The 24,249-nt window shown below is 48.9% G+C and overlaps 1 protein-coding gene across 12 annotated transcripts in view; it reads left to right on the plus strand.

The window, feature by feature from the left end:
• Window positions 1-24,249, plus strand: part of PTPRE (protein tyrosine phosphatase receptor type E) — a 182,526-nt gene that overhangs the window by 117,000 nt on the left and 41,277 nt on the right. For all 12 annotated transcript variants that reach the window (XM_074000828.1, XM_045361738.3, XM_074000831.1 and 9 more), the window contains one exon: window positions 20,699-20,814. In XM_074000828.1, the coding sequence (XP_073856929.1) occupies window positions 20,706-20,814 (109 nt within the window). In that variant the 5' untranslated portion in view covers window positions 20,699-20,705. The remainder of the gene's footprint in view (window positions 1-20,698; window positions 20,815-24,249) is intronic.

The raw sequence follows: 24,249 nt of genomic DNA on the forward strand, positions 1-24,249 counted from the left end.
TGGTGCCTCTCCCAGAGGACCCCTGCCCCTCATCTGGGCAGCGAGGATGGCTGGGATGGACGGCCTGGCTTTGCCCAAGCCCAGAGCAATGGTCCCTGTAAAGTGATGTTATTACGTTCTCAGAGAAATGCCCAGAGTCCCTCAGGTTGGTCGACATTTGTTCCTTGGACTCCTCAAAGGCTTTGCCAGAGGGTGGAGGCTGTGTGCGCGCGCGCGTGTGTGTGTGCGTGCGTGTGTGTATATGTGTGCACATGCACGCAGGGCACAGGGCTGTGGCGTGATTGTCAGATCGGAGGCAGAGTAATTGTGCTCAAAGCAAGAATAATTAATAATCCCACACTTTTCCACGGTGGACCTTCTTATTAAAGTGTCAGAATTTAAGCAGCTCAATGTTGTACATATGGATGTAAATGAGATCAGCATTGTCCATTCGAACAGCTCTAACTTTTTTCTCTCAAGTGGTACATCTTGCACTAACACAAATCCATTTTTTACTTGACTTTGATTTGCTTATTAATATTATGATGCTGAGTTCAGGTATATGATCAGGTTAGAAATATAATCAGTTTTTCACTGAATGGCTGTTATTTGGTTTCCAGTAACAGAAACCTGTTTAAGGATATTTCAACAAAAAACCAAACAACTGCTGAGTCTTACTGTGGCTCGGTATTTGGGTTTTAGAACAAGAGTAACTAGATAACCCTGGACGTTTTCTCTTCTCGGTTTATATTTTTAAAAAAGAAAAAGAAAAACGGCTCGGTTTTGACATTAAGGAAATGGCTGGTAGCTTCTGGTTTCCCTGGGCAGCCCCGCTGGGAGATGCTGGTCCTTACTGCTCACTGCCCTCCTGGTGTCCCAGCGGCGGGATAATCCAGAGCCCACCTAAGACAAGCTCTAACCCAGATGAGCTCACAGTACTGCCATCCTGCTGCATCCTGAGCGGGCAGTGGGTTTCCAGCGTGGGGCCATTGTGGGTGATGGAATTTAGAGGAAGCGGCGTGATTTGATAGGGGTGGTTCAGCCGTAGCTCAGCCCTGTGGGTAGAGTGTCTTTTTTTCCCCCCCCTTTTTTTTTTTTTTTTTTGACGGAGTCTTGCTCTGTCGCCCAGGCTGGAGTGCAGTGGTGCAATCTCGGCTCACTGCAAGCTCCGCCTCCCAGTTTCACGCCATTCTCCTGCCTCAGCCTCCCGAGCAGCTGGGACTACAAGCGCCTGCCACCTCGCCCGGCTAATATTTTTGTATTTTTAGTAGAAACGGGGTTTCACCATGTTAGCCAGGATGGTCTCGATCTCCTGACCTCGTGATCCGCCTGCCTCAGCCTCCCAAAGTGCTGGGATTACAGGCGTGAGCCACTGCACCCAGCCAAGTGTCTTTTTTTCAGGTGGGATGGTAGTAAACTCAATGAGAGAGCATTTTGCACATCAGGCTAGACCCTGCATCTGAAGTGGCAGAGGGCATTCATTCTCCAGGTGCCACACAGGCCTCTGAAGGGACTGTGACCTCCTGGGGGCAGGGGTGTGCTCCCGGACCTCCTGTGAGCCTCCTTAGCACTCAGCAAACCCCCGCATGTTTGGGGATATGCGCTGAAATGAGCCAGGTGGGATTTAATGGATTCTGAAGTACAACTGTGCAGCCTCAGGTTGCCTTCGGCATCCAGGCCCTCGGGGCACCGCCATGCTCCCCAGGGCATGAGGTTTCAGAAAACACAGTCTGTTCCCAGAATTAGCACAATCAGAGCCCTGGTGAGACGGTGAAACTACTGTCCTTGGCCTCCAAAGCATGGAATGCCCCCAAGCCAATGAATGGTCATGAAATTTCCCACCTCCTGTTCCACTCACTTGCCAGTCACTCAGAGACAGCGCCTGCAGTGAGACCGTGCCCCAGAGTCTCACCACAGCCAGTCACAGGACCACAGGTGCCTGCTATGAAGGAGGGAAGAAAGGCCAACAGGCACAGAAAAAATAATCTTGCTGTTCTAAGTTTTTTGCTGTATCTCTTACCACGTGCTCCCCGTGAGGCTGCTTTTGGCTGGAGGGTCAGCCTCTTTGACTCTGATGGCAAGTCTACATTCCTGTTCAAGGCTTTGATTTCCAGTACAGTCGGCCCCAGTGTTCAGGACTGATCCTAGAGGATGCATCAGTTATTGATCATCAATAGTTTATTGTCCTATCACTGCGTCTCCCCTGGACGCGGTAACGGAGGTATTGGTTTATTCATGGATCCTGTTTGAAGGACGTGACAAATTGATTTTCCGACACAGCCCAGATAAAGTCAAATGAAAGTCACAAGGTAGAAGAGGTGGTCTTGACCTGATCATCACATTGAAAATGCCTTTACCATGTTCGGAAGCCCTGGAGAATCTCACAGCACCACCCAGGCCCCTCCTGAGTCGGCAGCACTGAGTCCCCAGGTGCACCCAGCACCCTGCTCCCTGAGAAGCACTCAGGCAGGGCCTGAGACGATGCCCAGCGAGGAAACAGGGCAGGGCCAGGGCTGCCCCCAGGCCTTGTGAAAGTGGGAGCTGTGCCTCTCACAACCTTCCTGTCCCTGCAGGGGGAATCCCAAGGCCCCACTGGGCATTCTCCAGGCGTTTTATGAAGCTCGGGTTCAGAACAGGAGGTGCCCGGCAGCTTCGGAATCCATGGCCCAGGGCCTGGCCTGCCCCGTGCTGACTGCCCCAGTGAGAGGGAGGCACACACCTCCCTGCACTCCTCCTGGCCACTCTCGCACAGTTCCACAGGGTGCTGCCGCTCTGGACTCTGCCCTGTCCCTCCGGAGGCCCCTCCAGAAGGTGCAAGACCATGAGAGGGCCCTGACTCACGGGAGCTCATGTTCAAGTTCAGAGAGAAAAGCAGACAGGGAGGCACGTGGAGCAGTGGACAGCCAGCCATCATGACCAGCGGAGACAGCTAGCAGGGCTCCCCAGGCAGGCACAGGAGCCTGGGAGGGGCGCTGGAGGTGGGTGTGATGCCAGAGTGGAGTCCTGTGAACAAGGGCCGGGAGATGACGGTCGACTGGAAAGAAACCACCATCGCTGCTCCAAAGTCACCCTTGGAATTATAGTGATCTTGACAGGCTGTGGCAGCTGAACGTCTTCATTAATGTGAAAAGACAATCATGAAGACAATGAAAATGACTCTGAGCGCCTCTCCCGGGGAGTAGAGAGCGCCATCTGCATTTGCGATAGTGGCCCCCATCCGTAGTTTCACTTCCACAATTTCAATTACCCACGGTCAGCCGTGGCCTAAAATACATGAATAGAGTGAACAAGATATTTTGAGAGAGACCACGTTCACGTGACTTCGGTAACAGGATATTGTTAGAATTGTTCTATTTTATTGTTGTTGTTAATCTCTTACTGTGCCTGATTCATAAAATAAACTTTATGTAGGTATGTATGTATGGGAAAAAGCATAGTATATATACATTATATAGGAAAAAGGATAGTATATATGCATAGTATGTATAGGAAAAAGGATAGTATATGTACATAATATGTAGAGGAAAAAGGATAGTACATATATATAGTATGTATAGGAAAAAGCATAGTATATATACATAGTACATACAGAAAACAGCACAGTAACTATGTTCTGAAATAGGTGAGTAGAGTACAAGATATATTGAGAGAGAAGAGAGAGACCACGTTCACGTGACTTCGGTAACAGGATATTGTTAGAATTGTTCTATTTTATTGTTGTTGTTAATCTCTTACTGTGCCTAATTCATAAAATAAACTTTATGTAGGTATGTAAGTATAGGAAAAAGCATAGTATATGTACATTATATAGGAAAAAGGATAGTATATATACATGGTATGTAGAGGAAAAAGGATAGTACATATACATAGTATGTGTAGGAAAAAGCATAGTATATATACACAGTACATATAGAAAACAGCATAGTAACTGTGTTCTAAAATAGGTGAGTAGAGTACAAGATACTTTGAGAGAGAAGAGAGAGACCAAGTTTACATGATTTCCATGACGGCATATTGTTAAAATTGTTCTATTTTATTATTGTTGTTAACCTCCTAAACAGCGCCCAACTTAGAGAATAAACTCTACGTAGGTACGTATGTGTAGGAAAAAGCAGAGTATAGTCTATCTGTGGCTTCAGGGGCTCTTAGACCATATCCCACACAGATAAGGGGGGAACTGCTCTCTATAAATTGATGGTGCTTTCCATTAGAGCCACGGCAGTTTCTAGTGGAAAAAGTAACAAGTCTGCAAAAGTGTTGAGGGCAGTGTCCTCGGTGTCTGTTAATTGTAGTTTACTTTTGTCTGTGGAGGTTAACCTTGCTGTCTTAGGGCACGCTTTCGTGATCATAGTCTACTCTGTTATAATAATTTGGTCTTGGTAAGATCCAAAGACTATCCCAAACACAATTATCTTGTCACTGCTTAGGCGGTAATTTTTAGTGAGTAAAGGATTCAATCAGTATCTTTGGTGGTATTGGTGGTATATGTTATTTGAAATGACAATCAGCTGCTACAAGGATGGGAAAAATTAATTATTGGTAATCTTCAAATCTCATGAAGAATTGTGAGACATTGTACATTGTTCTCAAATTTTAGATTTGGTAAGGAAACCTTTGTCTTTCATCTTTGGTTTTATGTGACCCCCATTCAGGAATGAAGATTTATCACTTTAAGGTTTTCAGGGGCTTCCTTGCTTTGTTCTTTCAAGACAAGAAGGATAATTTTCCTCTTTAGGGTGGAAATGTATCCAATAAAAGTCAGGCTATATATAGTTCATTCTGTCTTATTTGGCCCCAGCTATTGTAAAGTTCACATGCTTTAAATGGGTAATTAGCCAGTGGGCTTGTTGGTTGTTGATTAAATGAATTCGAGTATGGCTTTAGGGTCTGAGAAAATGTGCTTTCGAGAAGCTTCCTTGTGTCTCCAGCTGTCTGTGGGTCTGTCGTTTTTATTGGAATCAAGATAGACTTAATTCTCACAGAATAAGCTCTTTACTTTTTATTCATTTTCAAGAGGACACTGTGCATAATTGGAATTATGCAAATTGGAGAATTAGAGTTCGGCGCATAGGAAATTGAAATTATCCCTTAACAGACTTCCTGACCCGCCGGCGTTCTTACCGGTCCTTGGCCTGGGTAGAGTGCTGCTGAGTCCTCGGGCAGACCCTGTGCCTGTGCTAGTCCCACCCCCTCAGCATCATTTCTTTTGCTTTTTAAAAAATTCTTTGATCAAATAAAGTTTAGTGTATAATCCACAGGTGTGCACTTGAGGCTTCTGCAGCATTTACATAAGAAAGCATTGAGCAGTGGCTCACACCTATATTTCCAGCGCTTTGGGAGGCCAAGACGGGAGGATCACTTGAGGCCAGGAGTTTGGGACCAGCCTGGGCAATATAGCAAGACCCCATCTCTACAAAAAGTACAAATGAAATTAGGCAAGGATGATGGTGCATAACTGTAGTTCCAGCTACTCAGGAGGCTGAGGTGGGAGGATGGCTTGAGCCCAGGAGTTTGAGGCTGCAGTGAGTCATGATCATGCCACTGCACTCCAGCCTGGGTGACAGAATGAGATCATGTCTCAAAAAAAAAGAAAAAGAAAAAGGAAAAAGCACTGAAATGAATTATGAAGCATTATTAACTCTTAGACATCATGGATTTTTAAAATTCTTTTACGATAAATTACCACTCTGTTACTCTGCCAGCATCAGGGAATGGGGTCAGTGCTGTGACTCCCTAGTGAGGACCCATGGCTTAGGCTTCTCTGTCTTAGCTTTGCTGGAGCTTCTTCTTCACTCAAGGAAACCCCATCTGCAGATTCCAAGCCTCCCACTGGGGAGGTGAGGTCAGGACGTGGTCGTTTGAGTATGGAAATAGCGATAGATTTTATTGCCCCACTTATAGACGAGTAAACTGCAGACATCACCTCCATAGTCACCCACACAGTCAGGAGTAGGCCTGGGCGTCGGAGCTGGACCCTGTGCCCTCATCCTGAGCTCCTCCCAGACCCTGCAGCCTCTCCACGCAGCCTCACGTGGAGGGAGCTCAGTGCCATTCTTCATCCCCACAGGAACTCCCTGAACCCTGGGGCCTCCATGCCTGCACTGGATTCGGGTCCGCGGGCAGCGCTGCCTGCAGAGCCCTGCATGTGGGGCTGGACTTTTCCACCAGAATCTGCTCCAGGGGACCCAGGGAAGCGGCCACTCCCCAGCTCCCAGCAGCCTCCTGGGTCACCCTCTTTCCCAGGGCACTGTCTGTTCCCCAGGGACCTCAGATGCCTCTGAACACACCTGGCCTGTGTGTATAGGGGCAGGGGACATGTGTATAAGGGGAGGGAGACACATCTTTGTGTCCATGGCTGCCTTTCTTTGGCCACCAGAGCCAGGTACTTCCGGGGGTACAATCTCCCAGGGTGTGCTCAGAATTCAGTTTCCAGCCTCCCGAGAGTCTCCCATGTATCTCTGGAAACCCCAAAACAACTCATCCCTGGCAGGCCAGGCATGCATGCATGGTGGGTGGCTGTGTGGCCTGACCCTGCATGGCCCAGGTGGGCCCCAGGCTGCAGAAGAAAGAACACAGCACTTCCTCCCTCAAACCCCCAGCGCCTCTCTGGTTGGCCAGCCAGGTGCAGTGGGCAGATGCTTCACCATCTCTGACCTCCCTGTCCTCATCCATCTGTGTTCCAAGGCAGAGGGGCGCTGCCTGTCTGGGGGACTGTTAGGGGAGGGTCCAGCAAGAGGCCCTCTGCAGCCTTGCCGGCCAGCACAAAGCAGTACATCTTTATCCCTTCCTCCTTTCCACCTGGCTGACACCTGGCCTTTCTCCTATCTGTCTTCAGTGAAGGAAGATACAGAACAACACCCACTTCTAGTGAGTCAGCTCGGGCTTGTCCAGAGCACAGCTGGTCCACTCCCCAGACCCCTGGAGGACACTGTGGGTCCATTCAGGTCCCTGCAGTGAGAGCCAGACCAGGGACACTACCAAGTCTCTCATCCTTATTTCTCTCTGCCTGTTTCCTCTCCCACTTTTTCTCTCTTAACACTTGGACTTCTTTGCCAGTCTTTTAGTAATGTTTCAGTGATTTTACATTTAGACACAGGCAATTACTTTTGTTCAAAAGCATTCAATTCCAACCTTCACCAACGGAGATAAAAAGCAAGCCCTTTGCATCCTTTTCTCTTTAACAAGCAAAACCGTCTCCAAAGAGGCCAGCTCGCCGTGGCTACGTCTGAAACTTGCTGAGTCGACAAATTTTACGGTTAAGGGTTTTTTATTGTTATTCTTTAAATCTTTCATCCATGTAAGTATATTCATACTTAAAGCTTGGAAAATGTCTGAATTGTGTTTCTCCTTCAGAAAACATACTTTTTTTATTTGAGCTTTTGTTTTTCTCCATGTATAACAAATAATCATCTTGCCCTATGAGTCATATTGTCCTGATTTCATAGAAAACAGGTGCAGTATTAGATACAGACGCAGAGAGGGTCAACCCACAGCTGTGGTTTTCATGCCTGTGGGCAGGACTTATGATAGTCCCTATTTCCTAGAGGGGGTATTAGCAGGCAATGAGGTGATGCTTAGGTTAGAAGCACTTAGCACAGGGCCTGGTATGTACTCAGTGTCCAAAAAGGTTGATTTGTATTATTAGCAGTTATTCTGAGGAATTAACTCTGGCCTCGCCAGCCTGTGCTTCCTGCGGTGAGAGGCCTGATGGAGCCCAGTGGTCTGTGTGGCTGTCTGCTTCCGAGCACTGTCCCTCCTCGGCTGCCTTTGTGGGGCCTGCATGGTGGAGGGATGCCCAGCATCCCAGAATTCAGCCCCCACTGACCAGCACCCCATAGGATGCAAGTCAAAGTGGGGCTCTGAGGTGTAGTTTAAAGGAGGTGCTTGTCCACTGGCCAGGAATGCCATTTCCCTGTTGTAATTATCCTTGTTGAGGCTGTTCTGCTCTCGGGTTTATCAGAAGATAAAGGGGTCAGCCTTCGCCTCCTGACCTTTGCTTTCCTTCCTAACCCAGAAACATGTGGGTCAGCACCTGCATGACCAGGATGGAGACTGGAAGAGTGGGCCATGGAGCCTTTGGAAAGGTATCCGGGCGTCATTTCCACACCAGCATGCATGTTATTTCTCCGTGCATGGATGGATAGGCCTTGAAGAGCCCGAAAAAGCAGGCTAAGCTCGCCTGAAAGGGGATAATCCTTGGTGTTTCTCTTTTTGCCTAAAGATCCTGGATAAATGAACTGAGACAGACTCCAGTCTGGACCAGAGATGCTGCCCCTGCCGTTTGAGCCCACCTGGCTGAGAGAGGGCAGGTGACAGTCCCAGGACACCCACAGGAGGCCACTCAGGAGCCTGTATTTTGGGCAGAAACAAAGAAGCTGAGAGGCACAGTGAGGTGGGACACCTGCACGCTGAGGGTCTCCACCTCCCTAAGGCAGGACAGGTCATGGCAGAGGTTTCAGGGGAGGGTCCTGACTTTGGCTGGGGGTGTGGGAGTCTCCAGAGGCAGTGAGCCCAGGACACTGATGGTGCAGACCGCTGGATTTCCGGAGAACACTGTACTTCACCAGCCTGCGTCAGACACGTGATTCACAGAACTTCTCCAAAGGAGGTTAGCCATGTTTGCCAGGCTCAGGGAGAAGTAAGGAGGCCTCCTCACCGTCGGTTAAATATGGGATCTGGATTACCCTGCACCTGTCTCCTGCCCAGTCCCTTCTGCGATCTCAGGTGGCCTCACTCCTGGCAGGCAGAAGGGACTCGGGTCACACGCAGCCACACTCAGGGATTAGGACCTCAAGTGTATCATTGAACCTGCTGCCTACCGCAGGCTGGGAATTGCTGGGCCGTGATCTCCTCCATCTTTTCTTTCTCCAGCTGCCTCTGAAGGTCACATAATCTGCATTTCTTAGGAAAAACAGGGCAAAGGTGAGATGGTACACAGAACACCTGGCCCTGGCTCAGCCCCTCATGTGGACAGGCTGCCAGGGCCACCGCCCTGCTGCAGGAGGGTCGCCCTCAGCGCCCAGCAGAAGGGGTGGCCCCATTCTGTCCCTGAGACCCCACTCCCTCAGGCACAGCGGAGCAGCCCACTGGGACCCAGGGCTCCTTGGCTCTTGGGTTGTGCAGCCTTCATTCCCAGAGCACAAAGCCAAGGCCAGGAGCGGGAATCTGTCCCCAGCAAGAAGCCTCCATCCCTGGGGAGGCCTTGAGACCCTCTGGGATGAGGCCCAGTCCCCACCCGTGGCCACTTGCTTCCATGCTGCCCCAGGCCAGCCCTGGCCACCCCAGATGTCTGGCCCCTGTCCTGAATGCTATCCCCTCTGGCCTCGGCTGTCCTCCTCTCAGAGCGCTATCCTGCTCTGTCTCTGCTCAGGGTCCCCCCAGAGGCCTCCCGCTGGGATTTGTCTCCACGTTTCAGTTGCCTTTTGCCCCACATGCCCCGTCCTGTGGTTATTTACCATGTGGGGACATCCTCCCTCTTGATTGCAGACTCCTCAGAGGCAGGTAAGAGTGGGTGGCTTTCATCCTCCAGCTCCTAACTCTGAGCCCACTGGGCTGCTGTGCCGTGGTCCATGTGAGTCATCAGATGCCCCACGCGGAAGCCTCGTGGGGGCTCAGGGCCCCAGCTGGGGGCAGAGCACCTCCAGAATCCTCCCAACCGGCTGCAGGCTCCTAGTTCTTGGTGACTCAGTGGACGGGAGACCCGCCTACAGGTTTCCAAGCTGCTGCCTTTCTCTAACACATGGGTGGGTCCTGGCTCCCGGCACTGTTGTTCTCCACTTGCCCTGACCCAGCACCCACTGTGAGCCAGGCCTGTGGGCGTCAGCACCAAAGACCAGAAGAGTCGCCAGCCTATGGGGCATCTGAAGCAGGCAGCACAACTGACCCTCTCAGGCCAGACACCACCCAGGGCCTTCTCCCTGACCTCGGTTACAGCAGATGAGAAGGACGCCGCGGGAGAACCGAGTCAGGATGCCCAGACTGGATGACTTCCCTGCGGGCGGTGCACTGCTGAAGGCCCGTGGGTCTCCTTTCTCTGGGATAATGCCAGACTCCAGCGGAAGCTTTAGTCTATTTCTGAATAGAGAAAATCTGCTGAAAAATGTCTATTTTCCAGCTGAATAACAAGCCTTTCAAGAAGAGGAGGATGAGGAAAAGATGGCATGTGTCCAAGTTGAGCTGAGACGGACTGTAAGCCCAGGCCTGCCTAAGGCGCCCACAGTGGGCATCACCAGGGCTGAGGCCTTAGGGACCGCCAGCTTCCTCCACCCACCTGCCTGCACAGACAGCTCTTAGGCATCAATGCCTCAGCAGTCAGATCCGCCCAGGCTGCTTGTGAGTTTTGTGGAGAGATTGCTTTTCTGGGGGCGGGGACAGGACACTTATCTCCATCCCCCCACCAACCATCACAGGAGAATGAAAAACCTCAAAGAAAAACCCAGGGGGGCACACACAGGCACAGACCCCAGTGGAGATGCAGGCTCCGGAATTGCAGGCTCCTTTGTGGAAACGGCAGAGGCTCCCCACGTGGGCTTCCCTCACCCCTCCGAGGCCCTCCCAGGAAGATGTGGTGGCAGAGACCGTGTCCACTCAGCAAACACCGCCGTTCGCTTTGCTGAGTTTGCAGTTTCCCACAGCACGGCTGCTGCCCTGGCGAACAATGGGGCCACGCCATTATAATAACCAGCCCTTGCCTGATGAGTTACAGTTTACACGACTCACTCATTTGTGATCTCATGGGATTCTCTTGTTTCACTAATTGGGAAGCAGGTGCAGAGAGGTTAAGTGTTCTGGAAAAGGCCCTCCTCTGGGGGTGGAGGGAGGAGAGAGAGAGAGAGAGAGAGAGAGGATGAGAGTTAATGAGAAAGAGAGGCAGAGACAGATGTCAAACCAGCTGGGTCTCCAGGCTCCGTGGCCTGGGCCCTTCCGAAAGTGCCATGAGTTGACGTGCTGGAGAGAATCCGCGTGCCAGTCCCTGACACCTTATTTCTTCATGGTGATTCCTTCAAAAACACCCGTGTGGCGCCTCCTTTGTGGCAGCTCTGAGACGGCACCAGGGTAGAGACCTGCATGAGAGTTGGCCCTGCCTTGAGGGGTGCCACATGCATGGATAATCCTGCCAGAAAGGTCTTCCTGGACATCTCTGAACACTGAGCGTTGGCGTTGCCAGGGGAGAGTCCTGGTTGCCCGTGTCCTATTCAGGTTCTGTGGGGTCCCAGGGCCCTGTGCTCTCTGTCGCCTGTAGGCCTCCCTCACCTCCCCAGCCCCCTTGGACTGGCTAACTCCCCTTCTCCCCAGGCAGCCCTCCAGACCCCTCTGGACAGGGGCAGGCACCCTGCAGGGCGCCTCTACCACATTGTGTGCTTCCCCCGCCTAACACATCGCAGTTGCATTCTATTTATTGAAGGCTTTTCTCTCTCTGGCTGAATCGCAAGCTTTGGAAGTGGGGAGGTGGGAGGAGGGGCCAAGGCCAGTGTTTGTCTTGTTTAGTTGTCTCTCCAGATCCTGGCAGTCAACTCTTAGTAACCAATGCTGAATGAATGCATGGGTGAATACATAAGCCAACCAGCAGGTACTCATGAGTCTAGAGAGTCCCCCTCAACTAGCAGCTGAATGGATTTCTTTGAAATCAAAAGTGTAGCATAAACTTACCCACAAGAGCTTAGTCCAGCCATCATCACTTTTGGAGGTCTGATCCAGGGTGGGCTGCACTCAGCGAGGCCTAGGACACAGCTGGCCAGCATCTCCTCTGTCAGCCACACCGCTGAGCAGAGGCTCTGTGGAGGGGCTGCAGGCCTCAGCACTGGGTGCCCTCTTCTCAGTGGGAGACAGCAGGAGGGCTGTGCTGTTTCCAACATTCCCAGCACCATTGTTTCACACCGTTACTGCTGAGCCCCGAGGGCAGATGGATGGAGCCGTGTTGTGTGGGCCCTGCTGTTTTCCGGCCCAGGGTGTTTCGGGCAGTGGTTCTGTTTCCCATATTGATCTTTCCCACGGCCCTGCCAGGTAGCCTCTGATAAAGCACATCTCTTCTGAGTAAGCAATGGCCTAGGGACCATAAAGTACCTGTGAGTGTGACTCTGCCAGATGAGGGGCAGGTGCAGCCATCGGTCAGACCTGAGCAAAGCTGCATTCCTTGCCTGGCTCAGGTGTGAATCTTCAGGGCAGCAAAATGTGGGTGAGACTGAGTAAGGGGAAAATCAAGATGTGTTTTGTTGAGAGAAGGAAAAATATGAGCAGGTCTCATGACAGAGGGCTCAGAGATCTAAATCTTGGAGGGCCCCAGGGCTCAGTTCCCACCACACCACGCCGTGTCTCTGCATTCTCTCCAGGGGACCGTATTTCCCTCTTCAACGGAGACAGCCCTATTTTCTGCTTGTTGTCCCTGTGTCCTGTCCACTTTCACATTTATTCCATATTTTTCATCTTACAGCAATTGAAATTTAAACTTTTTTTTTTGAAATGGAGTCTCATTCCATCATCCAGGCTGGAGTGCAGTGGTGCAATCTCAGCTCACTGCAACCTCCACCTCCTGGGTTCAAGCAATTATCCTGCCTCAGCCTCCTGAGTAGCTGGGATTACAGGCGTCCACCGCCACGCCTGGCTATTTTTTGTATTTTTACAAGAGATGGGGTTACAGCATATTGGCCACGGTGGTCTTGAACCCCTGACCTCAGGTGATCCACCCGCCTGGGCCTCCCAAAGTGCTGGGTTTACAGGCATGAGCCAGCATGCCTGGCTGAAAATTAAACTTTTAATGTTGAAATACTTGCGTTAACAGAATCCAGGAAGGTTCTATAGGCTGTCCACTTGTGCCTCCCAGCTTCTGCTATGCTCTCCTCATAGGATGGAGACACCTGTGCCAGGAACAGGCTCTCTCTAATGGTGACTAAATCTGGAAGATGACAGCCACCATCTTCTCTCTCTTCATCACCCTTTCCTAACACAATGTCAGTAACACTTACCTTTCAAGGACAACAGGCGGGTTAGAAAAGAAAAAGTGCCCTTGGAGAAAAGTTGATTAGAACCAACTCCCATTGGCATCCCAGTGTGGTGGGAGGAGGCTTCAAGGCTGGGGCTCCTGCTGGCCACTTGTGGTACCAGCCAGTTGAGCTGCGGCCCACACCATGACCTGTGAGATGCCATGGTCATCAGCATCTGTGGGAAACGTGAGAAATTACAGGGTAGGGGATTTTGAAATATTTGTAGGAAATCAATACAACTTGTAAAAAACAGTCTGAACTCTCTTCTTCGATGGGCTTGGGCATTTATTGTATGATGTGAATCTGCAACTCTATTTAAATTATGTTTCAGTAGAACTTTCTGAATTTGCCTTAAACTTGTAGGTCAGGAATAACCAGAAAAGACGTATCAAGCCCTGATTTTTTTTTCCAGAAAGTTGATGATAATGTTGGAATAATTTGTAATTTATACCAAATACTTGTAAACATTTATTAACTACCTCGGGGGCTGTAATGGTATCGCTGACCACATAGAAGCAAGAAAGAAATAAAAAGCTGCTAAGAGATCATCAGTATTCACTAAGTGGCTGCTTGAAGACCCCTGCGCCTGAGGATGATAAATTGAAGGTGCTTTGCCAACTACTCACAAAGCATGACTTTTCACTTAGATCAAAGAAGTATTCTCAGCTAATTTTGCTCATCTTCAATTCCAGGTTTCACTGTGAAACCTGGAAGGTGAAGTGATAGTTGTTAGTGCTCCCAAGGGTAGAAGAATTTCATGAACCATCAGATGATGCCAGTGTTACATCAGTGTCGTTTTCAAGCAGTGATTTTCAAACAAAATCAGTCCATTCCCATAGTGGTTTTATTTTTTTTTTTTATTCATTTCATGGAATCCCAATACAACTTGGATGTTGCTCCTGTCAAAGGCAAAGCCTTGACTTAATTACTAATGTCACAGGAAATGCAGTGGAAGAATCAGCGTCATGATAAAATTATTTGTGGGGGAATTAGGAATATGATATTATATAAGTGTGGGTAAAGCTCGGCATTTGTAGTAAATGTATTGTACTTGGAATTGATCGTGGTGTACACATCATTTATTTACTTATTTATTTATTCGAGATGGAGTATTGCTTTGTCACCCAGGCTGGAGTGCAGTGGTACAATCTTGGCTCATTACAACCTCCGCCTCCTGAGTTCAAGTGATTCTCCTGCCTCAACCTCCTGAGCAGCTGGGATTACAGGTGTGCGCCACCTCACCCAGCTAATTTTTGTATTTTTAGTAGAGACGGGGTTTCTCCATGTTGACCAGGATGGTCTCGAACTTCTGACCTCGAGTGATCTGCCTGCCTTAGCCTCCCAAAGTGCTGGGATTACAGGCATGAGCCACCATGCCCACCCTCACAGCATTTATAATTGTGTCCAAATTGGACATCTCATCAGTTAAAATAGAAGCTGTGGATGTCAAAATTTATAAATAGTTACACGTACACAGAGTAACTAAACTGCAAATTCATGGTAATTAGGCTGATGTTGAATTTTTAAGACACTGCAGCTTTGTAGTATGCACTTTCTCTCTCCTGCTCATCATCAATCAGATTCTAGAAATGTTCGAGGCTTCAAAGAATTATTTTGTAAATAAACCTAAGTGTCCTAAAAAGATGGTGAACCTTTCTGCAAACAAGGCCCTAAGTGAGTTTAGTTTAGTTCCAAACTAATTGGAAATATATTACAGAAGGATTCAGTAAATGGAGCACCCAACCCCACCACGCCCTGCCCCCTGACACACACAGAACTCTTGGCTTTTGAAAATTTTATAGAGTTACAATTACTGAAAACAAAGGTTATGGCTGGGCATGGTGGTGGCTCACACCTGTAATCCCAGAACTTTGGGAGGTCAGGGCGGGAGGATTGCTTGAGTCTAGGAGTTTGAGACTAACCTGGGCAACATAGTGAGACCCCCCATCTTTACAAAAAAAAAGTCTTAAGTTTTGCCAGTCATGGTGGTGCACCCCTGTAGTCCCAGCTACTTGAGAGGCTGAGATGGGAGTATCCCTTGAGCCCAGGAGGTTGAGACTGCAGTGAACCGTGATGGTAGCACTGCACTCCAATCTGGGCAACAGAGCGAGACTCTGCCTCAAACAAACAAACAAACACACAAACAAATGAAGTTATGAACAGGAAGACACTAAAACTTATTTCTACAAAAACAAGGAAGCAATAAAGTGAATTAAATGATGAGAGCTCACAAACTGCTAATCTGAAAATAATGCAGGCAATTTTATTTAAAAAATTAAAACATAAATATTAATTATTAAACATTAATAATAATATTAATAAAACATTTCCCTCAATATTGAAAAACATATTGAGGGAAACATATTAGGAACAGATAAGAGAATAAGTATCATTTTATGCTCTCATTTTATTTTCAGATAATCAATACCAAAAGGTTTTTTCTTTTCTTTTTTTTTTTTTTTTTTTTGTTGTTGTTGTTGTCATTGAAACAAGGTCTGGCTCTGTTGCCCAGGCTGGAGTGCAGTGGCATGATCTTGGCTCATTGCAACCTCCCAAGCTCAAGTGATCCTCCCACGTCAGCCACACAAGTAACTGGGACCACAAGCTCGCATCACCACGCCTGGCTAATTTTTTCGTATTTTTTCTAGAAATGGGGTCTTGCCATATTGCTCAGGCTGGTCTCAAACTCCTGAGCTCATAGCAATCTGTCTGCCTGGGCCTCCAGAAATATTTCTTCTTAAATATATATATAAAATTAATATGTTATTTTGTTTTCAGATTAAAAATATTTTGTGAGAAGAACTACTTAATAGTCTTCCAGCTTAATAAAATCAAATCATTTGTCAATAAATGTTTTAGAGAAGCATATATTTTGAACCATTATAGCCCCCTCGTTTGCTCTCCAAGAAGTCCTGGTTTGGATGAGAAATTACGTGCGACCCATTCCAGGGGCTCTTTTTAAGTGCAGTGGCTTTGAAACCTGAGTATGGCTCCCAAATCATTGTCTCCTGCTTCCTTGAGAAGAACCCTCATCTGTTTCTTAGTTGAAAGCAAAACAGCTGCAGGTTTTGACCATGTAGGTGATGGGTTTGGGCTGCAGAGAGAAAACACTACCCTCTTGGAGCTGCAGGGGGCAGTGTGGGTCAGTCCACAGCTGGACATCCTGGGCCAGCTGGAAAGGGCACTTTCGGGTTTGGTGGGGCCAGAGGGGTCAGCTGGGCAGCTCCTGCCCAGAGGCACTAGCCCAGGGATGGCTCCTTGCCCTCAAATGCCCTGAAAGCCCCAATTATTGAGGTGGCCAGGGAGGAAGTCAGGAGCTGGGAAATGGGGACACGAGACAGCCCCCTACTCTCTGGGGTCTCCTGGGCTGGTTGAGAGGTCCAAAACCCAAATCACCTTACACAGGGCCAGACAGTGTGATCCCAGGAAAGACTCCATCTCAGGTAGCTCAACCTCAAAATCTGGTGGGGTCAAGTAAAGGGTGAAGAGAGAGAGGGGACCACTCCAAGAGAGGGGGCAGGGATGTGGGGAAGTGGATGGGGCTCAGGAAAATCCCTTTCCTACCCTTGGTTGTGCACCTCGACCTGCCTCCTGCCCTCCCCCCAGCCCAGCCACTGTTTCCCAGTCTCTTGCCCAGCTCCCTTCCTCGGGCCCTGTTGCAGTGACTTCCTGCAACTTGCTGCCTTGACCCTGGCCTTCCTCTCCAATAACCCCCACAAGGAGTGCCTCCCCCACATACTGCACTTGCAGCCCACCTCTCCTTCTGACGAGGCCCCTAGACACCAAATGCAACTGCTACAGGCAGTCTCCTGAGGAATGTTCCACCGTCCTCTCTAATGCAGCCCTTCATCTTCAGTAACAACAGGACATTGCTCGTAAGATTTCAGTAAGAGGCCGGGCGTTGTGGCTCACGCCTGTAATCCCAGCACTTTGGGAGGCCGAGGCGGGCGGATCACAAGGTCAGGAGATCGAGACCATCCTGACTAACACAGTGAAACCCCGTCTCTAATAAAAATACAAAAAAAATAGCCAGGCGTGGTGGTGGGCGCCTGTACTCCCAGCTACTCAGGAGGCTGAGGCAGGAGAATGGCATGAACCCAGGACGCGAAGCTTGCAGAGCTTGCAGTGAGCCGAGATCGTGCCACTGCACTCCAGCCTGGGCGACAGAGCGAGACTCTGTCTCAAAAAAAAAAAAAAAAAAAAAAAAAAAAAAAAAAAAAAAAAAAAGATTTCAGTGAGGGTTGATGAGGTCATTGATCTCAGAACCTCAGATAGCTTATCCCGCTTCATAGGAGCTCGGTAACTGGGAGCTTATATTATTGCTTTATGCCTCCCGCTAAAAATCATCCTTATCCCCACCCTAGAGCCCCCATTCTCCTTGTCTCAGCTGATGAATGATGCTCCCTCCCACCCCAGCTCCCAAGATGGAAACCCCAATACCTTTGCTGCCTCACTTTTCACCCACATCCCACTGATCACCACTGCCATGGACCCTACCCTTGAAATCCTTCTCGACTCCCTCCCTCCTTTCCATTCCCATTGCCCCTGGCTTGGTCTTTCTTAAACACACATTGCTTAGATCAATACATCTCAAATGTTGATGAGCAGAGGAACCACCCAGGAACCTTCGTAAAGGTGGGAGGTCTGGGACGGTCCTGAGACTCTGCATTCCTCACATGCTCCCAGGTGATGCTCAGGCTTCTGGACCACTCTCCAGCCGCAAAGGCTACCCTGTGTCAGGAGCTGACGCGCGGCGTCCAGGGCTCCCTCTGGAAACTTTCATGGCGACTCATGGCTCGTAGCCAAGGTTTTTGAACTTCAGCCTATATAAAGCCATTATTCCCCAGATACTCTGATTTCTTCCATCTGGAGTTGGGCACAGGAATGTGCATCGTTCCTTCGTGCCCCCAGGTGACTCTAATAATGTAGATTGTTAATGGAAAAACGAGCCCTAGGGCCAAGCCAAACTCTAGCATGGCATTGAGGGCCTACCCAATTCCTTTTCAGACTTTTCCTCCTTACTCATCTTCTCCCACGTACCGGAGAACCGTGAACTCCCTGGACAGTGGGTCCTGTCTGGGCTCCCTTCGCTCCTCTGTCCCCTGCCTGCATCTCCCTCTGCCTTCCATCCTGGATGACTCACTCTACGCTGCATTTCTGGGGAAGGTTTCATTAACTGCGTAGAGGAATCATTGCTCCCTCACCTTTGCTCCTTGGCACCGTGGCCTTGTCTCCGGAGCATGGGAGTGGGGTATCAGGGTGGCTATCCTTCTGCCTGTCCTTCCTCCTCAATGAGCCACTTTAGGGCTGAAACAAGACTATATTCTTTGCATCTCCAGGGCCTACCTGGCTGCCTGACCCAAGGACTTGCCCAGTGAGGAATATTAAAAAGACATCAGATGGAATAAAAAGACAGATTTATAATGAAATAGATAGCAGGTTGACGGTTGAGGGGAGTAAATATACAACCTGCTTTATCATAAATAAACTCCTTTTCTCATATCAGTCCTGGAAATCACATGTAATTTCTGCTCTACATACTCAGCATTTGGTAGGCTCACAACACAAACGGATGAAATACAAATCCTTAATATTCTGCATGGTTTTAATCACTGTTTCAAGCACCATTTGGACCAGGTCACTCGTGCAAGCCCACTGAGAGTGAATGGCCAGGGACTAGCAAGTTGTCATTGGCTTTAAAATATAACGGGGACAGAGCCGGGCTCCAGCGGGCGGACAGGCTTTGAATTCTGCAGGTTGTTGCCCACTGCCGCTCGTGTCAGGAAAATCACCTGCGGCTCCCCTGAGCACTTCTGGACCTCAGTTTCTAATAGATGAACAAAATGATCTTTGTCTTTCTCAAGGATGTCAGCCTCCTCTTAGATCACTGAGCATTTGAAGAGGAGGGTTATCAAATTAATGCATGAGATGAGACAATGTTTCAGCTAGGAAGTCTGCATCTCTGGAGTTGTATTAAACCAATTAATATTCCCCAATCAATTACTCTGTAATTTACTCAAGTATATTAAAAGTATTGTGGCAGTGTGCAGTAACAGATTTTTAAAAACAGTGTGTGCCTACATGGGCCGAGCTGCCTGTTGTGGAAGGGCCAGGGCAGCTTGCAGCGGGGGTGAGGGCTTCTGTCTCCAGGGTTCCTGGGTTCAAATCACGGTTCCTCCATGTCCTCCAGCCTGACTTTGGGCCAGTTCTTTATCCTTCGGGAACCTCTGTTTCTCAGCCCTGTGGGGTTATTGTGCAGATAATACAGATATAAAATACCCAGCACATAGTAGGTGCTCATGGAATTATTTGTGTATATGGCTCATTTTACAAATCTAAAATGTGTATTTTGGAAATTAAAAAAGAGGAAAGAAGTAAAAGTGCTGATTGCCACCATCGTAGTTGTTCTGGGCTAATTGTTATAATGTCTTCATAATGGTTTCATCTTAATAGTGGTGATTACTGAAACACAATTAGGATTTTTCACACTCATTCAGATATCTTCTCTAATTACAAGCATTAGTGTTTAACATGTGAGCAGCCGGGGAATGGATGTTTCTTGGCCTCAGTTCTGAAATGGGGTCCATTTGCATCCCTGAGGGAGGTCTCAGGCAGGAGAGGGCTGCTGGTGGGGACAGGCTGACCTTGGATGGGGTTCAGGGGGTGGGGAGTGGAGGGGGGCACACCTCCACTGCATGTCTGCAATGTCAACAGCAAATCCCATTCAGCAGGTGCCACTGCCCACCTGCACCTGCCAGTGAGGCTCTAGTGACGGGTTTCCACACCACCAAGCAGTCACTGCCACATTTAGTGATGCTCTGATGTTCTGGCAAAATGGAGTGCCAGGTGAAGATCTGAGGTGATGGCCCACGGGTCCTCAGCATGAAAGAGCCTTTTTCTGTGCTGAGCCACTTTACAGTCTGGGTCTGCCCCTGGGCATTCCTACCCCCTACCCCCAATAAACATTCACCTGCATCCCAGGGTACTCAATTGGCTCTGTCAAGATGAGTGGACCATGGCCCCATCCTTACAGAGGCAGCTTACCTCCACTTCACCTGAGAGTTCAGACACGGCCATGGTCAGAGGCAAGGGTCAAGCTGCAGCCAGGCAGAGCATGCTGGAGCCAGACCAAGCATGCAGGAGCTAGACTGAGTGTGCTGGAGCAGCGAGGAATAGAGAACTTGGCTGCAGCCGGGCGATGAGGCTGCCTGAACTAGGCCCTGGAGGATCGACGTTTCCCAGGCAGAGTGAAGGAGGACGAAGAAACAGATTGAAAAGCAGTGTCTTGCTGGGTGTGAAGAGGACAGCTGGCTAGAGAGCAAGGCTTGAATGGGAGGGGTAGAGTTAGCAGGGCGAGTGGAGGGTGGATGGTAGAGGGTCCAGGACACCAGGCTAGGTCACCCAGAAGTGATTTCTCCTAAGTGGTTCCGGGGAGGGCAGGGGTCTGGGATGAGATCGCCCTGGGTTCCAGTCCCCAACCTGCCCTCACTAACCATCAACCAAGCGGGTCCTCTGAGTCCTGGTTCCCTCCTTTGAGTGAATGTCCATAGTCAGTGACTGTATCCCCCTGGTGTTGCGAAGGCTCAGTGAGATGATCCGTGAAAGTGACAGGCAAACGTCTTGGCTCAGAGGAAGCCCTGAAATGAAGTTGGCTCTTATCCTCATCATCACTGCCTGGCACCGGAGGGTCCCACTGCTGCTGCTGGATGACCTCTGAGCCTGTCCCTGCCTCTCTGCAGGTCCACCATGGAGCCCTTGTGTCCACTCCTGCTGGTGGGTTTTAGCTTGCCGCTCGCCAGGGCTCTCAGGGGCAACGAGACTACTGTCGACAGCAACGAGACCACCACGACCTCAGGTAAGGACCCATGCCCCTCTCCCTTTCCCTGGCTGCCTCCCTTACTGCCTCCTCCTGAGCTCCTGGGACCATTCAGAGGGTGAAAAGGGGCTTAGGGTAAGAGAAGAATGGTGTGGCTCAATTTCTTAGTGTGCTTTTCATAGTTTGTGCCTCTAACAACAGGAAGGCTAAATAAGCTAGTTTAGCATTTGGTTGTTCAGCAAAGCTTAGTGTTCTAGAGGTGTCCCATCTACGACCCCAGCTGAGAGTCAGGGTCAGCCTTGGCTGGAGGCGGGAGAGCAATAGGGTTAAAAATCCTCCAAAATCCCGTTGTGCAGAAAACCAACCATGAACATACATGGACGAGGCGATGTGACAGTTAATGTCCCTGATGTGACAGTTAATGATATGAACTAAAGAATTATTCTTAGGCCAAGTGCAGTGGTTCATGCCTGTAATCCCAGCACTTTGGGAGGCCGAGGGGGCGGATCACGAGGTCAAGAGATCGAGACCATCTTGGCCAACATGGTGAAACCCCATCTCTACTAAAAATACAAGAACTAGCTGGGTGTGGTGGTGCACGCCTGTATTCCCAGCCACTCAGGAGGCTGAGGCAGGAGAATCACTTGAACCCAGGAGGTGGAGGTTGCAGTGAGCCGAGATTGCGCCGCTGCACTCCAGCCTGGTGACAGACCAAGACTCTGTCTCAAAAAAAAAAAAAAAAAAAAGGAATTATTCTTAGGTCAGATATTGGCATCATGGTTAGTTTTAGTTTTAAAAAGAAGAGTCCTTGCCTTTCGAGATGCCTGCTGAAGCGTTCATGAGTGGACTGTGATGTCTAGGCATTATGCAGAAAAGACAAGAGGGAAGTGGGGGTGGGAGCTTGTGAGCAAAGTCACACCGAGGGCCCCACATGATTTTCTAACCCTGGACAAATGTCCTGCGAATGTACCATTGGTCCCAGGAGGAAGAAAGAGTGAAGATTTCTGGCAACAGAACCTCCAGTGAGGAGAGCAGTTCTAAGCGCCCACCTGTCTTTTTCCTCTTCATGTTGAAACCTCAGAGACATCTAAAACCCCAAAAACGAGAGACCAGAAGCTGCCAGCAAATATAAACTTGCCTCTTTGCAAGCCAGTCCTTCAGGGGCAGGTCACTGATGATTCAATGAGTTATTTCAACCCACAATCCTGACTTTTCTTCCCAATGCAAATCAACTGGCCACTTAGAAATATCTGACAAACTGCCTGGATGTCCCCTCACATCCAGGAGTCACAACGGCAGAACATCCGTTTGCGCAACAGTGGGGAAGAATCTGCCCGGGCTCTGCAGACAGTCCCTCAGGTGGCACCGTGGGCACCAGCAGGATGACGTCCACTCCACATCTGAGGCTTTTCAGTTTATTTGAAAACAAAATTATTGGCTCCCATATTGCCACAGACATGGGGTGTTACTTTCAGGAGAAGGACACTGTCATGTGACCTCAGCACCCAGAGCAGAACTAAATGTGAAACTTACACCTTGGTCCAGCCTCTGCCAGGGCCTCAGCGTGCTGAGCAAGGCTGCTGGTCCACAAGCAAGAGGGAAACGGGCCTCGGGTTATAAGGCGCAGATGGGCTCCTTTGACCTAGAATTGTAGAAGGGAACCTGACCCCGTGAAGTGCCCTTTAAATCTTCATCTGACCCCCAGAAGAAGTATGAAGGACCATTTCAGATGATAACACGTTGCCACAGTGTGCCAAAATAACAGGAAGCTGTTTCATTTGTTCATTGAACAAATTATATTCAGTACTCATCCAGACACATTCTTTTACAGAAGGAATTGAAGGTAAATGTTTACAAATTATATAATAAAATAATATGTAGAAGAACACAATGGAAACATGAGTAAAGAATATGACCAGGCAGAATACAAATATCTAATTATGTTTCACTAATCATGAAAAGATGCTCAACTCTCTAGAAATTAGAGAAATGCAAGTTAAAATAACATTATCATTTTACCTATCAGATAGACCGAAATGAAAAGGGTCGGCAATATCCCAGAGAAGAGAAATTGCTCCATTGCCCACTATGGGCAGCATTCCGCAACCTTTGTGACACCAGGGACCAGTTTAATGGAAGACAGTTTTTCTGTGGAATTGGTGGGGGGTGGGGGTGAGGAGGGCATGGTTTAGGGATGATTCGAGTGCATTTTATTAATTGTGTACTTTATTTCTATTATGATTACATTGTAACATACAATGAAATAATTATACAACTCACCATCATGTAGAATCAGTGGGAGCCCTGAACTTGTGTTCCTGCAACTAGACGGCCCCTCTGGGGGTGATGGGAGACAGTGACAGATCACCAGGCATCAGGTTCTCTTAAGGAACAAGCAACCTAGATCCCTGTCATTCACTATAGGGCTCGGGCTCCTGTGAGAATCCGGTGCCACCACTGATCTGACAGGCGGCAGCGCTCAGGCGGTAATGCTTTGCTCACCTGCTGCTCACCTCTTGCTGTGTGGCCCAGTTCCTAACAGGCCACAGACTGGTACCCATCTGTGTCCTGGGGGGTTTGGAGACCCCTGCTATGGATGAGTGTAGAAGTTGGAAACTTGGGGCTGCCAACTTGGCAATTGTGTTAAAATGTAACAGGCGTAGAGGCTAACACAGAAGCTATCCTACAGAAACACTTTCGAGACACAAAGATATATATATATGTGTGTGTGTGTGTGTTGCAGAACTGTAGGTAATAGCAGAAAAGTTGGAAACAACTTAAATGTCCATCCTATTTTGGTCTATCCAAAAAGTGGAATCCAAGCAGCTATTAAACAGAATGAGGAAGCTTATCTGGGCTGACGTGGAAACTCTCCAAGACAGACAGCCGTACTAGAAAGGCAAGCTGGAGAACTGCCCCGCGGTGCATTTCATCTGTTTCTTTCATATTTAATGTGGCTATATGGGGACGTGTCTTAAAATTGGTAGCACTTCACAATTATAATCAGTATCATTTTTTTTCTTTCTTAGTGGTACTTAAAATAACGATACTTTTTACAATCCGTGAAGCTTTGGATGAAACGAGAAGAGTAGTATGGTCTATTTATTTCCCAAACCTGCATATTTATGAACGTAAATTTATAGAAGAAAATGTCAGGAAAGATACGCTTTGAAATCTTAATTATGTTTAACTCTGGCAAAGAGAACAGGTTCCTGAACACTGAAAATTTTAGGCCAGAGTGAGCTGGGACCTTAAACCATTGTCTGTGCACCTGTCCTTGAGTGAGCCACATCTTTCCAGCATGGACTTGCTCCGCCTCTAGGGGCCCTGGGGGAAGGAGGGCTTGGCATGAAGGTGGGAGAGGAGAAGAGGGACGGAGATAAGATGGGGGCCGCAGTGAGAGCAACTGTGCCCTGGGGCAGAACTGAGGTGGTCCCTGGAAGACCCCAGCTCTGGGCTGGAGCTCAGGATGAG

This window comes from Macaca fascicularis, chromosome 9 (assembly GCF_037993035.2).
Source record: "Macaca fascicularis isolate 582-1 chromosome 9, T2T-MFA8v1.1".
In the NCBI taxonomy this organism is placed as follows: Eukaryota; Metazoa; Chordata; class Mammalia; order Primates; family Cercopithecidae; genus Macaca; species Macaca fascicularis.